The sequence below is a fragment of the Aythya marila genome (assembly GCF_965140915.1).
Source record: "Aythya marila genome assembly, chromosome: 3".
Taxonomy (NCBI): domain Eukaryota; kingdom Metazoa; phylum Chordata; class Aves; order Anseriformes; family Anatidae; genus Aythya; species Aythya marila.
The window spans coordinates 94408818-94425252 of NC_139044.1; the positions used below are offsets into that span (position 1 = coordinate 94408818).

The following is a 16435-nucleotide window of genomic DNA, read 5'->3' on the forward strand; positions in this document are numbered from 1 at the left end:
TGGACTACAGGAGAGGGATCAGCAGGGGTTGTGAATTTTTTTGTTTAACACTTATGTTTTTATGAAGTTTCACATTTGTCAGTCATTTGAAAAAAACAAAACAAAACAAAACAAAACAAAACAAAACAAAACATTCCTATGCATATTCTGTGGCAATAATGTGTATCCAGTGAGGTACTTATTTGGGCTGCAGTTACCGAAGACATGTGTATGCTGGGAGGAAAATGGTAGAATGTTTTTAAGGAAAGAAAAAAAAAAAAAAAAAAAAAAAAAAAAAGAAAAGAAATAGACATACACTTGAGTAATTATTTATGAGTTTAATTTTGCTGAATATAACCGCTCCTGGCAAAATACATCTATAAACCATACATAAATGATCCTGCACAGAAGCATGTTTGTGATGTCTTCTATTAGAGAGTTCAATAGGAAAAAATGAAGTGTACAATGAAGAGTACTTTCTTTCCAAACACATTTCTTCCCTCCCCTCTAGCTCTAGGCAAACCTGTTGACTTTGAAGTAGTTGTAGTTCAAAAGGAAAAAAAAAAAAAAGAGCTAAATAAATTAATGTAATATTCTCCACAGAGCAAAAATGAAAAGATATAAATGATCTTTCTCATTTCTCCTATCTCAGATCAACAGACAGACCTGTAGAAGAAGAGAGCTCAGCTAAAGAGTGCTCAGCACTACACTCAGGTGCTGTGTCCACAGTTCAGTTTCAGTTAGATTACCTCCTCCTGTTAAATGTAAAATGAAATGGTAAAATGTAAAATTATGCGGTAAAATGTAAAATGAAGAAGAGTCTTTCCAGTACCTATCAAGGGCAGGACTGCCAAAGAAGCCTGTTGTAGAGAGATGAGTCTGAATGTGAATTAGGAAAAACAACCTGTTCCATTAAGAAATTGTCATCAGTCACATATTCAGAATACAGAATTTAAGGATTTTCTCAAAAACCTTGAGAAATCAGTAGAGTGATGAACATAATGTAGTAATTGTTTAAAATATATATATATAAGTCTTTCCAATTCACTTCTCTAGGACAATAGCAGAGGGTGAACACAATTAAGGGTAGGGCATAGCTACCCAGAAGCTATTGATGGATCTTCCTAGACTATAGACACATCCACAAGTCTATGTCAAGAATCAAGATTCTGGATAATTTAAGTATCAAACATCCATCAATTTCAGTAGAAATTAGAAACCCAATTATCTATGAAGTTTGGAGCTTTCATTTACTCAGGTGGTTGCAGCGCCAAAAAGAGGGAAAGAGAGAGAGAAGAAACAAAGATAACTCATTTTTAAGCATCCCTAACATCTGTAAAATAAATAAATAAATAAATAAATAAAAATAAAAGGGAGGGGGAGATAAAAATAAAAACAAAAATAAAAAATATGTAGGGAGATTTGTTTTAATCCATTGTTAGCTTTTCAAAACACAGCTTGTTTTTCTAGCAGTATTTTTTTGGTTGTTGTTGTTATGCATTACCACATAGAGAAAAATGTATGATTTAAAAAGTGTTACTGTCATTTCTGAACTCATTACTAGAGTTACCATGCAATAATATTATGATTAATTTAAAGCATTAGTGTTATCAACAGTACTGTTGATTAGCACTATCAACAGTGTTCAAGCTTTGCTTTCTATGCCAGTGGCCTAACAATACCAGAAGTGGAACATTCCAATTTTTTGATTATCTGAAAACTAATAGTAGGACCATAATTTAAAAGAGTGTAATTTAGAAAATGAAAATTTATTTTTGACAGAACTTAAATGTGCAGATGAAATAGCCAGTTGCTGAACTGCCAAATCTATTCTAATAAAAGGCAACCTAGAGGGTGTGATGCACACACTCCATTGATGTCAGTGATTACTATAACCCCTCACTACTCTTTTCCCCAAGCAATTTGGCAAGCAAAAAATTGCTGAAGCTGTATCAAAGAACGGGTAAATGATCTGACTGGGGTCTCCAGTATTTTTTTGAGAATTAAAGCTCTTGGCAACGTACAGGAAATATAGAAATTTGTTTCATTCACTAATGAATGACATCAATATTTTAACCTCAATCTCACATAGCCTCTCTACTGTCTTGTGAAGACCCTGTGCTGAGCAAAACCCATGAATTTTCCTGTTCTTTTATTTCTCTTGCAGGTTTTTCCTATTAATATGTTTTTGAAGTCCTCAGTACATGCAAAAAAAAAAATATTCTGTATAATGGAATTTCATGTACCCTCTGTTCCTACAAATGATTCCTTAAAGATCCTGGGAAATGATATTGTAAAGACCTGGCTACTCTTCCTCTTATAAAATTAATATTGAAAGCTGCTTTATTTTTTTTTTAATTAAAAATTTAAAATTAATATTTAAAAGGAAGAAAGAGGAAGTTTATAGCCTAATCCTCTATTGTCATGTCTGGTTATTATTAAAGACAAATTAGGTCCTTTAGCACTCTAGAACTGCACACATGATGTTCTTTTTCTTACCATTAGGTATTAAATTCTAGCCTTCAGAAGACTTTTTACATGAACATATAATCTGAAAGCAAGAAATTCACCTAGTAAGTGCACACTGGAAGTAATTGATGAAAAATACAATCTTTTATATCAAAATGTTCTTAAAATGTTTTCAGAAATGCTTTTTGGATCCAGGATGATCATCACATATTCAAAAACAGACAGTTGTCTAGTTGCTAGGTTTATTATTAAGATCTTTTTTTCTACATTTATTTAAGAAATTGCAGTCCTCTGCTTGTACTTAGTTGATAAATACAAGGCAGATAAGCCAACAGCACTTTCATTTGCACATCCAGTTACATATAATACTTTCAGAAGACTTGAGTGCTCCTTTGTGAAACAGGTGTACTTAATAGTAAAACCTATCATCCTTGTTTCACCTCATTCAGATATGGATGAAGTCTGAGCAGAACACTAGCAGCCAGCCCAAAGCTTTCATAACCAGGTTTTCTTCCCTGGACAAACCTTTTCTTTTCTGGACAAACACAACAATCCCAAATACCCCTGCATAAACTTTGCTGTAGACCACAGACCACTGAATTGTTGAGAGAAGACTTCTTTTACTTTTCAGTTCCAAGAAGTTCAATAGAGTGTTGGGGTTGCACCTCAAATTTGAAATAGTTCTGTAGATGAAGTAGGATCTGGAGTAAGGGACTGTCTACTTAAAGTTAGGAATTTATCCACATCTCCCTGAAATAGACTCTTCATGACAAACTATTTTGAGGGAAAGATATTTTTGTAGGTATTTGATAAATAAAATCTCTAAATACTAGATATATTACTTTTGGAAGGTATATACTACCCGATTAGGACTGGAATTTTGAATTGGATTGTGATCTCATCTCTATAACTGTAGAGGCTATTCAAGAGTGAATGTCAGTGGAAGGGTGACTCACTGATTCAATAATAAAAAGACCAGAAGGAACCACAGTGATCACCTAGTCTCACCTTTTCTTTAAACCACACAACTGCCTAGACTTATTGTATGAAGTGCCAGAAAAGTGTCCTGTCTTGATTGTTTAATTTCTATGGTAAAGTACCCATTTCAGTCTCTGGATTTTTTTTTTTTCTCATGGGTAAGTAATTCTTGCTGTTAAACTTTTGCCTTATGCCTACATTAAGCAAGTTCTGCTTCCTCTTCTAGCCAGTGGATGCCGTTATCTGTTAACTCTTCTGCAGAAGAGTTCGTTGTCACTGTCTGAGGACCTGCTGCATCATTTTGAATCTGTGTGGTGATCATGGCACTGTTGGCTGACCATGGACACCACCACTTCTGCTGTCCCTGATCTATCTGTGGGACAGTGCCCATGCTGGTGAGGACGTTGTCCTACCAGCCTTGCTGTTATGCCAGCTTCTGGTTCATCTTTCATGAGGAGCAACACACTGTTGCTGCTCCCAGACAGAGCCTGACCATGATGCTGAGCACAAGTCCCTTAAAAACAAGGTTTTGCTGTTCTGTCTGTGAAAGAATTTACAGCTGTATCCTCCAAGAGATATCCTGAATTTGAATTTTTCTGATCAGACCATGGGTGATAAAAGGAATATCATGTTCATACAAGCTAAAACGGTTAGAAAGCTTGCCAGCTATGGGATTTGATTATATTAAACCACTTCTGGGCTTGCCAAATTATATGTATATGTAGTCAATGAGCTTCTTCTTTGCTGCTAATGAGCATAGATTTGAACAATTCTCTTTGACTGAGAGTACTTAAGAATAAAAGTGTGTCCTAGAAAAGTTGTTAAGATGATGATAGCCTAACAGTTTCATAAGGAGAATTTAAAAAATGCTGGCTGAAATTAAAGCATTTACACACACATAAAAAAAAAAAAAAAAAGGTTACTTGAGAAAGAAAGACACAATGAGACAATTCAGGGGCAAAGCATTTTACGTTATATGACGTATCACTGACAGTTTTCTTTCATATGATCTAATTATTACTGCATATAAATTGTCACTAGATCGCCTGCATCATAGATCTGATTGAACCCATTTTCTCGTGACCACTCAAATTAAGTAACACAATTACTTACACAATGCAAAAAGTTTCACTTTGGAAAATATTCATTTCCAGTTTGATCACATAGCAAAATACTTTTCTTGCATTTAGGAAGATGATGTATTCCTAATCATTAATTCAGTTCAGTAATATCTGTCTTGCAGAACTTCCTTCCTTGCTAAAATAAATGTCACTCAAAAATATCTTCTCCAAATAATCTTTATCTCAATGTTAATAAAACATTATTTATGCAGTTAGAACTTGTCTCGAATTGCTCTCTTTTTAATCTGATGTTTGCATAAAATGGGAGCAATATAACTACTGGCATTGAGCTACAATGTGGCATGAGTTCCTTCCAAGCTCCCTCCCTGCTGAGCATAATACTTGTACATTAGGGCTTGGTACAAGGGGACCTATATGTGCCATATAACTCCTTTATGCTTCCTTTAAGGGGCATACTATAAATGCATCTCAGCTAACACAATAGGACTACCTCAGGAGCACTGTACATAGCTGATAGTCTGGATCAATAGGATATTAACATACATAATCTCCAAAACAAGGGAAAACAGGGAAGGAGTTGTACACCAGAGCTGCCTTAGACAGAATGCCCAGGGAAATGTACTTGATACATCAGCTGTAGTCAGACAATGCTAAAACATGCAAAGTAAATTCATCCTGAACGTCCTGTAACAGAAAGCTGATATCTTATTAGTTTTACATGACTGTGCTGTCGCTACTGAAGGATACACTAAGGCTAGAATTTTCAGTAAATTGGCAGATAACAAAAAGTCTCTGTGTAAACATAGATTTTGGAGTCATTATTATTTTTTTCTACAGATACTGGCATAAGACTGTACAAATCAGTTTTATGTTTGGTGGATATGTAACATACAGCTCATGAGTAAATGCCCAAGAGAGAGTCAGCAAGATGATCCCTCAAAAGGAATTGCCTTTCTTCTGAAAAGGTGCAGTCACATGGCTGTCCTTAACCCACTAGTTTAGATCAGGAGTGTGCCCTCAAAGTAAAACCCCCACTCAAAGTCACCTACCACCTACCGACCTCTGCATCTGCAGAGCAGCACAGCTTAGTGCACAAATTGCATTCATTTCAAAGTCAGCCCTGAAGTGGTACCTCAGGAGTCCACCTTACGTTCCAGACACTAACATGCTCTCTAACAAAGACAAAAAAAAACAAACAAACAAAACAACAACAACAACAACAACAAAAACCTACTGGAATGCATACAGTAGGGATATAGAATACTTTCTTCTACTGAGCCATTTCTGTTGAATGTTAATGCAGACATAGTCTTACTTGGTGTGTTCAAGACTTAAGTAAGAGAAGCTTCATGTTTGATGCAAATGATGAAAATATTCATCCAAGATTTAAAAAAAAAAAAAAAAAAAAAAAAAAAAAGGGAAAAGAGAGGAATCTCACATTTGTGAAAGTAATAAACTTGTTTAAGTTATTTAGGTGATAACCAGTAGGTCACAATCTTTTATTTATTTATTTATTTATTTTTCAGGGGCAAAATTATCATAAAATCATAGAACCATTTAGATTGGAAAAGATCTCTATGATCATCAAGTTGAACCTTTAATCTAGCTCTACCAAATCTACCATTAAGCCATATAACCACATATAAGCACCACATCTACATGTTTTTTTTGAAGACCTTCAGGGATGGTAGCTCAACTGCTTCCCTGGACAGCCTGCTACAATACCTCACAACCCTTTCAGTGAAGAAATTTCTCCTAATATCCAACCTAAACTTCCCCTGGCGCAACTGGAGGCCATTTCCACTTGTCTTATCACTTGCTGCTTGAGAGAAGAGACTGATCCCCACCTTGGTACAACCTCCTTTGAGGTAGTTGTGGAGCACAATAAGATCTCTGAGACTCCTTTTTTCCAGGCTAAACAACTACAGTTCCCTCAGCCGCTCCTCATAAGACTTGTTCTCTAGACCCTTCAACAGCTTTGTCGCCCTTCTCTGGACACCCTCAAGCACCTCAATGTCCTTCTTGTAGTGAGGGGTCCAAAACTGAACACAGTAGTCAAGGTGCAGCCTCACCAGAGCCAAGTACAAGGGGACAATCACTTCCCTGGTCCTGCTGACCACACTACAAGCCAGGATGCTGTTGGCCTTCTTGTCCACCTGAGCATGTTGCTGGCTCATGTTCATCTGGGTATCAACAAATACTCCCCAGGTTCCTTTCCACCAGGCAGCTTTCCTTTCATCTTCAAAATACTTTATGGAGAGCTAAATTCACACTCTCTGATGTCTTTAAACTCTGTAAAAGCCTAGGGAAATCAGCTGAGCTTTGCATGTAAATGCATATGTAGATGTGTACATAGGAAAGCTTAATCCTACAGAAATTCGTTAGAGGCTAAGTTCCTGAACTATGTCCACAGAAAGTTTTTTTTAGATACAGCTATATTTGTGATGTCAGAGTCATTAAACATGTCTTTAAATATATTTGTGGCATGTTTTTTGTCATTAAGGGACATCATTTAGTGAAGGGACTCTGTAGCTCAGGTTGATGGTTGGACTGTAACTGAGGACATTTCCTGGTGTTGTTGAATTTACTGGTGTAAGCATAGCCATTGAAGAATCTTTAGCTGGCCAAGACCTACTGATGGGTAGGTTCTAAAATAGCAGTGCTCCAGAGGCTTTCAAACAGCAAAACAGACTTTGAGACATTGTCATAAATGATGATTCCTTTAGGACATGTTTCTTTTACAATTTTTTTTTAATAGAAATTCAGGTTAATGAAGCCTTTGATCCTCAGTACAATGTAACTGACCATGAAAAACTGCTGGAATTATAATCCTGAGCAACTAGCTCACAGAGTTTATGTGCTGTAATATCACCAACAGAAATGTCAGAATATGTACATAAAGTTGAACACGCTCAAATGCAATTCCCATGTCTTTGATCAAACACTAACCTTCTGTTCCATAAGTAATGTGTTTGTAGGTATTGCTGCAAATGCCTTGTAGCTTGTCTTGATCTTGTACTGCTAAAAGGGCAAATCAGAAAGCAGGAAGAAATGTAAAGAAGGGTAAAAGTGAGAGAGGAACAAAGAGACAAGAAAGGAGAAAGGTACGACAATGAAAGATGATTTTAATTTTCTCACAGAAATGTTACAACAATACAAGGCTTACATAGCACCTCTGAAAGCTATTTCTTAAAGAAAATCAGTGTTTCTGCTAAGATTTTAAAGGACATTCATCTTTTGCATTTAGGAATGAGATGGAACTACGAGAACATCATATATCTGCAGCTTATAACTTCTAAAGTGATCTTGACCACTTTCTGCTTATTACTATCCTTAGACTGATATCAGAAGAGGCTGTGTGTTTATTCCATGTTAGCTTGTGATTTGAAATGATCATGCAAAGCTGTTTCTGCCAGTACATGCACCTTAAGAACTGCTGCTCTGTGGAGTGATCCTGGACCACTAAGTCACAGGGATTTCTGTGATTGGCTTTGATGAGATTGAACAAGATCCTTATATGCTGAATTACTTGTGGAAGTGGGTAGATCACTTAAGTCAGATGACACTACTTTTCACCTCCTTTACAAGTAACTTTATCACCCACATATTTCAAAACAAGTAGAGGAACTTTTGCACTCTAACCAGGTATATGGAACTGACAATCTAAACCATAAAAAGTACATGATGGGGTACAAAAAATCCTAAGATCAGGCTTAAAAACTTATTATTTTTGAATCATTTATATTTTAGACTATATTAGCTTGCCAAAATATTTTAACCCTTTAGAAACTATACTTTCTATATTTTCTTGTTAATTATGGAGACTAAATAAAATCAGTTATTTTTAAATGAACAACGAGATTCTTCTATACTTAAGAGCTAGGACTCTTAACTACATGGCTGCTGGAATTTTTTGGTGGGAGGGGGGAGTAAACAACTAAAAAGGGATTCACAACATTTTTCCCTTTTCAACATCATACTAATTTAAAGAAACATTCACAAATTCAGACAATATTAGATTTTTAAGTTATTAGTTGAATATTTTTGTGATATTTAACCTGACACAAAGTTAATTGTTAATCAGATAAGGTTTTTTAATGTACTGTTGCCTGGGCAGTAGATGCTAGTCCTTATGGAATAATGGTCTAAACAACATCCTGTATTTTGGGTTATACAATTGTCTTTTTTTTTTTTTTTTTTCCTGTTTTTATATCTAATAAAACCTTCAACAATTACAGAGGGTCCAGAACTTTAATTCAGATAAGAGAAATTTATATCACACTTGAACCTCTCTTTAAACATTTTAGGACATCACCTTTTAATTCTTTCCATATATAATGCTATATTTTCTTCAGATTTACTCATATTTTTTTTCTAGTCAGAACATGGAGACTGCCAGGCATTGAAGAAGTCAATATTCACACATACTGAGTGAATATTCTGTCAAAGCAGATTAATGCAGTGCCAGAAATGTTTTTTCACCTTTTTATTTTTTAATTTATATGAGATTTAGGCATTCTAACTTGGATGACTACCATTTAGGTTCTTCAGTCAGAACTGAAACCATTTATAGTCATGGACATTTCTACAGGATAATTCATCCCATCTTCAAATAAGCACCTAGAAAGTTAAGTGAAATCATCCTGTAGATTCAGCATCTTCTCTCCATTGACTATATAGAATTGCTTAAGTTTTGTTTGGATATCTAGCTTTCAAATGTACTACTTTTTTCATTTCATATATTTCTTATACAATCAATTCTACTTTAATGTTCTTTATCTCTGCCAGGTACTGTAGAACATGTGAGCAATGTGAAATTGTCAAAATCATGGTATTTAAACGAATGGGAAGTCTTTAAGCAGTTTCTGCTCTTAGGAACATGTTTCTTGACATACAATTTTGCATTACTTAAAATGATTGTTCAATGTCTAAATAATTTTAGTAATCTGGCTCTTAGGAATATATTAGTATTTTTGAACAGCCATAGACACTTATGTCTGCTGGCCTGCACCATGGTCCAGTCAAAAGAAAACCAACTCCATTATCACCACTCAGGCGAATATCAGCCTGGGGAGTTTTTCAGAAAATCTACTTTCTCTTGCTCAAACGATTATCTAGGGCACACACAGGGCATTGCAAAGTGTGCTAGACATGTACCTATAAAGGCTTAAAATCAGAAACTAACCATGGTAGTGTGGAGCTCCTCATGAGTAATCTTTCCTGCTTTGTGGTAGGTTTTGCAGCTGTGCTGAGCTCCATGTTGCTAGAGTTAGTGTGATCCCCAGCTGTTTTGGGTAGATCAACATGCATTCCTGTGCTATATTCAAACAGGAAAAATCAAAGAATATGTAGGAATGACACACCATTAAATCACTGCAAAGAGTTTTCAAACAACAGCCAGCAGTTTTCATGCTAATCTCTTCCTGCAGAATCAGCAATTTTATTTGTCTCCAATCCATCCTACTGTTCATTTTGCCATATTAAGTCCACCAGGACACTACTAAAATGTCTCCACAGTCAAGGGAGAGGATTTTTATTTCAAGTGGTCACCCACTGTTCAACACTTCACACTGTTCTGTGAATTTGATTATGTTCATATTCACTTTACAGAACAGTCATATTTTGAAAACATTGGCAAACATAAACATAAATATATAAAGCATAGGAAAACACATGCATTTATATATAAAAATGCAAATACTTAAACAAGTTCATAGGCTCTACTTTGATTTCCATTAATTGGTACATGAGTAGACATAAACAGATAAAAGTTCTCCATTAAAGAATCCTTTTTGCATAAGTGCTTTGATATCATGTTAATGAAACAGTTTGATGTCCATGATGAAAAGTACATCTGATGTCGAAGTTCTATTTTAAAATGTGCTGGTTTAATAACTATTGAAACAATACTAAGGTTGCAAAATTACACATGCTAAAGTCAAGCAGCTCTGCAGTTCTCCCTTGATTCTCACTTAGAAAATTCATACATGCAAAAATTTTGTTGTGCACCGACAGTCATATGTTGTGCATTATATGGAGCTCTTTGTCCAGTCCTCAAGTTGAACTGATGGGTACTAAAGAGACCTAAATGCTGTTTAAGATGTTGATGTTCTCTATCCTCAATCTTTTCCTTTTTTTCCCCTGGAAATATACTGAGTTTTGAGGCTGGAGTCATCTGGTACCATTCACAGATGAGCAAAGCAGAAGTCTGTTGAGCTATTTCAAAAAGTATGGAGATCGGTGAGAGCAGGAGGAAGGGATGGCATTGAATGCATACTGTTGTTAGCTGTAAGTGAAGACTCAGCCTCACATTTTAAAGCCAGAAGATGGCTTTCCTGTCCTGAACTTCTAGCTGCATTTGATTTAGAGATTTCAGACCATCCACATCCCTGGTGGAGCCACATTTGTCTGCATGGTTAAAAATTACACCAGTCTAACCTCTCAAGCCTATTATAGTAGACACTGTCCAATGTTCCATTGGTGGGCAGTTTCAGTGGTTGGGCAGTTTCAGAAGTGCTATTGCATCTCAACAGCAAAATTAGCAGGAAAAGAGACAGTTGGAAGGACTGAAAGGATGAAATAGCCTCTGTAATTATAACACAGGCAAGAGTTATGTGTCACAAGCAGAGGATTTCCTTATCACCAGAGGTTGTACCAATAGTAACAGACACCGCAAATGTCTTGCAATCTCCAGGCTCAGTCATGCCTTCCAGTTTTTTTCTCTAGGGGCTCTTATCTTGAAATTTCTACAATTTTATTTCTCTTTTTATTTCATTAATTGGTCCTGACAGGGTGTAGTGACACTGTACAGCTGTGCTTGAAACAATAGTTCCTTTGGCGTTGTTTGGTTTTTAAAAGAACCATTCATGACAATTGCTACTCTGTGCTGATTTAAACCTCTCATTTTCAATTAACATTTTCCATGTAGTTCAGGTCACCCCTGCCATGGCCAAGCTGTTAGAAACACATCTGACACAACTTGATCTGGCAGACCAGGCTGTAATTTTGTGCTTCAAACAGATACATCAATAAACTATGATGGCCTTTCTGTGATGGGCAGCATGCTTCAGCTGCCAGAGGAGAGCCTAGACATCAGCAAAGAGTGAAAAGATAAACTAAAAGAGGCTGGAAAGCCTCTGATTCCTCTTCTGCAGCTCTGATGTCTTCTGCCACGAGCTCTCCCCTTGTGCAAGGCAGTTGCTTTTCTTTTCCCAGGCACCTATCTGTTGCATATCTTTTGATCTGCTTTCCTTTCCTTCCCCTTCCCATTCTTGAGATTTATCTTTAGGTTTAAAGAGGAACTGGTTCCCAAGACCTCCTGCAGCAATTGCCATCGTTGCTTATTCTCACTCTGCTGGGACTCTGCTGCCTCTGGGTGAATGACAAACAGCAGGAGTACAACTGATCTGTCAAGTGCAAGACTTTCATATTTGCAGTAGTACATATTGTAGGAAGCTTTTTTTTTTTTTTTTTTTTTTTTTTTCCCCTTTGCCCTCTGTCTAGCATAATAAGATTAGAAGCAACAGGGGAAGAAAGGGAAGAAACAGGGGACTGTCCTTGTCTTCCCTCCCTGGCTCTTGGCTCGGGTCTCTGCTAGGTTGAACGTAGCAGATCAGAACCACTGGACGCTAGCAAATCCAGTAGTATCTGCTCCATCAATAAAATATCTAATTTGTATGGTAAAGGATTCTTACAGCACCCTCCCCATAATACAAAACATGTTGCTAGCAACTTGAAATGGTAGGATTTAGTTGTCATTATCTTCACTATCAACACAATACCATTCCTTCCTTTTCCCCGGCTCATTCATTTTACTAGCATTGTGCAACACGGATGTGTTTTTTTCCTACAGGGACAAAGAACTATTAGAAAATAAGCATGCACCAAGAGTACCTTGGGTTTGATGTTTTCATGGTCAGAAGGCAGGGAAAAAGACTGAGGTGAAGTCAGCTCTCTGGGTCTTGATGGCAGTGTGCATGGTGACTTGTTTGAGACAGGAGATCTGCACTTTAATACTGGTGAGGTGGCAGATTTCTCAGGCCTTGGAGACTGGGAATTAGACCTAGAGCTTCTGTGCATCAATGAAGAATGAAGCTGCAGTGGGTGGGGATTAATACTGCATGTTTGGAGAACTGGTGAAGTAGAATCAGGACGTGAGAGAGACCACTGCTTTGAGACACTTGAAGGTGTAGGAGAGAGGGTACTCAGCTCCTGAGCAGACTTTTGAGATGAATCTGACTTAGATCTAGAAGTTGAAGTCGAAAGACTTGGGGAGGGAGATAACTGCTTTTCTTGGGTGGGGGAAAATGTGCCACTAAGTCTGGTGGGAGAAAGCAAAGGATAGGACTGGCAGGTAAAGATGGGTGAATAAGTGTGCACTCTCTGACACCTCTGAGGTGCCTGGGAGCTGGAGGCAGGATAACGCAGGCCTTCAGGAGGAGGAGAGGTTGGGTGTGCAAGGGAAGAATGTGCTGGGGCACTAGGAGGCATCGCCAGAGCAGGCAGCATAGACTGCCAACCTGGATTGGCAATTGATTTTCTATGGGAGGAGATGGGGGATGACTGTGGACTTCGGGAGTCTGGAGAGGGTGTTCGGACTGGAAGGTGCTTTCTAGGAGAAAGGGACCTTGCCCGAGGGGCAGGATGAGGCTTAGAGTGTAAAGGTACTTGCTGAGCCCATCCTGAAGACCAATGTTCCTCTCTGCTGGGAGAATCTGGCCTAACAGGGGGGCTTGAAATGGATTTTCTGGGGGTTGGGGGAGTTGTTTTGCACTTTTGATCTATTGCAAGTGTTGAGGAACAAAGGGAGCTAGGAGAAAACGTGGGGCAAGAAGCAGGGGAAAGAGGTCTCCGCTGAGAAGAGCCTGATCTCAAAATAGCAGTTAAGAGAGTTAGTCTGGTTGGCAGAGGGGATCTAACTCCCGACTTTGCTAAATATCCTCTAGATGATATTTGTGTGCAAGGCTCATTTACACTACATATGGTTGAAGAGGAGCCGTAAAGAGAGGGTGGAGACAAAGGTTTTGGGCTAGGAGATAATGAATGTGTAGTGATACGTACAGGGAGCGGAGATAAAGCTTTCAATCTTTTGGAAGAACTGGGAGATAAAGGCTGGGATGCTGATCCCTGAATTTCAGCTGAACATGAAGGTTTGGGGAAAACACTTAGACTCTTTGCTGGAATGGAAGATGTGGTGAAGTCTCCCATTTTGCAAACACAGACAGGGCTATGGAGACTTGGCGTTTGCAGGTTACCATACAGTTGAGGGCTGGAGTAACAAAAGTTTGATGCACAGGAGGATATTTTAGACATGGAGGGGGCTGAACTATGGGAAGCAGATTGAAAGTAGAGAGATGAATCTTGCTTAGAAGACCTGATTGCTGACTGCCAGTTGTTATGGGAGTCTTCCAGCGAAGAGGCTTGATTCAGGTTAACCATGGCACCGCACGCTACTTTCAGATTAGTTGGAGAAATTAAGTGGACAGCAGGTGGTTTAGAGTAAAGATGATCAGAAAGAGTAGAAATTAACTGGAGAAAAAAGAAAAACAGAAATGTTAATATAGGTGGAACCTGTGGAACTGTTAAGCATCTGACATTTCAGTCCTGTGGTCATGCATATACTGTTTCCATTAGTACTGCTCTGTGAGTTAAAAGAACAGGGCTGTCTTAAACTTGGGTTTACAACCTAATGGATAAGGCCCTCAGGGAAGTGATGAAGCACAGACAAGTTATGTGTTACTTTACTTTTATGAGACCTCACTTTTGCTGCCATAGAGAAGGTTCAAGATTACTGACATTTTATTTTAAGTAAAACCCAAGGCAGTTGGGCCAGTCATATCTAGAACCACATGATAGTATTCTCTTGTGGAAACACAACTGAAAGTGAGAAAATTGTAGTATAGACTCATCTCACTCTCCCAATTCAGTGTAAAGTAGTCTTTCTGTAAATGAGATTCAACTCAAGTTCCCATTTTCATATTCAGTAAACAACACCTTCTGCAACACTGTGATATCAGAACAATAAATTTGCTCAGAAGAACTCAAATCAGAGCTTCCAGTTTGTTTCTCACTCTTCTTGTCTTTAATAGAACAATGCTTGACAGTTTACAGGCATATAAGAGTCCTTATCCCCTTTTCCACAGTATTACAATGCACTAATAAAACAGTAATGAGCTCTTTCATGATCTCCTTTTTTATTTGGTCTATTCTAATTAGGATTTGTCAAAACTAATTAGAGCACACGAGTATATTATCAACATTTTATACAGTTCTATGCTTTTAAAGAAAGAAATTCTCTCAAATCTTCCAAGTTGTTATAATATTGAAGTTAAAAACTGGGGAATGTGCTATTTGAATAAAACAGAAGTGTAGAATAGTGAGCTGTCAACTGTAAAACCAAAAGGCTACAAATTATCACCAAACTTTTGACTGAGCAGTTTGAAAGGAGGGAAATAGACTCTAATCCCCACAAATTTCATCTAAACATAGCAACATCTATATATATAATTATTTGATAGCCTGAAAAGATTATGCAATTCTGTAAAACAAATTTATACCAAGTTCTACATACATGAATTCCATGTGGCTTTAGCTCAGCTTTTGAATTCTAATTTTTAATAGAAATGCCTTCCCCTTAAGAGACAGGAATTATTGTAGCTTGATGCCATAATATAGTACTGATACATCATAAAACAAGAATAAGTATGGAACAATTTTCAAGTGAGAACACGTGACAGGAGAGCAAGACATATGGACTTTTAAGGGTTAAACTGTATGTGAAATTTTAAGTATGGAATAAAAACATACAGCAGAACCCTGTTAACTCTTATAACTTAAAATCTGTGAGCTCTTTCTGCTAAATGACAGCATGCAAATAACAAGCCTGAGAGTTGAAAATATTTGTTATATAAGATTTCTTCAGAAGTGCCTTCATTTATAATAAAAGCCAAACATCAGAATGCCTTTACAACGACACTAACTTCTGCTTCCCTTATACATGTGTTAAGGTGTCCCATTTCAAAGTGGAAAGCCCATGTTATGCAGTGCAAATATTAGGGTATACAAACAAATATCTGTGACAATATTCTACTATATATTCTTCTGGATTAGGAAATCATGACTATTGAAAAAGCAGCTAACAAAAATAAGAAAAAATACTGAACATTTTGTAAAATAATTTACTAATATGTGAACACTATGAAAAATTAATAGTAAATATGTTATGAAACAAAAAAATATATTTAACAACTTTAAAAGCAGTGTGGTAATACATCTGAAAATTTTGAGCAGCTTGCTGAATTTAATAATGAGTTCTGGAAGCTAATCAACTATCAAAACAAAGTTGGAGAATGAAATCCCTATATTTGAAAATGGCATAGATAAATTTCCCTTACAAAGACAATGGATTAAAAGAAAATGAGGAACTAATATGAAACTCCATAATGAAAGACCAGGATGTGCAATGTCTTCTAATTAGATAAAGCTTAATAAGAAAGATTTATAAGCAGGTAGGAAAATGTTCTTGATAGCAGATGATAAATATGCTCCTAAATGTATGATAAAGACATTTTGCTGTAGTCTTCACCTACTTTGAACACCACTGAACATTTATGTGCTGAGCTAATTAAACCATCATTCAAGCCTTCTGAAAAGATTTTGCTATTATACTGCAGTGTTATCTACATTTATTGATGATCACACTCTTATTTCAGGGTCAGAGAATCATATCAAAGTTAGTTGGAAGTGATATCTTGAGGTCATCAGTCCAGCCTCCTGCTCAGAACAGGGCTCTGACCACCACCAGCCCCTCACACCAGCTGTAGCAGTTCTGCCAGGTCTCTGAAGCCTCTGACCAGGGCTGCTCCAGCATCCCCTGGGCAGCCTGCGTCAGTGCAGCACCACCTCCTCCTGAGGAAGCTTCTCCTGAT

General features: G+C 37.2%; 1 protein-coding gene across 6 annotated transcripts in view; it reads right to left on the reverse strand.

Moving 5' to 3' along the window:
- Positions 1–16435, reverse strand: part of MLIP (muscular LMNA interacting protein) — a 121947-nt gene that overhangs the window by 47162 nt on the left and 58350 nt on the right. For 5 of the 6 annotated variants that reach the window (XM_082758036.1, XM_082758033.1, XM_082758034.1 and 2 more), the window contains 2 exons: positions 12402–14036; positions 7458–7529 (listed from right to left, as the gene is read on the reverse strand). In XM_082758036.1, coding sequence (XP_082614162.1) covers positions 7458–7529; positions 12402–14036 — 1707 coding nt within the window. The remainder of the gene's footprint in view (positions 1–7457; positions 7530–12401; positions 14037–16435) is intronic. The other variant, XM_082758037.1, reaches the window with a different exon arrangement.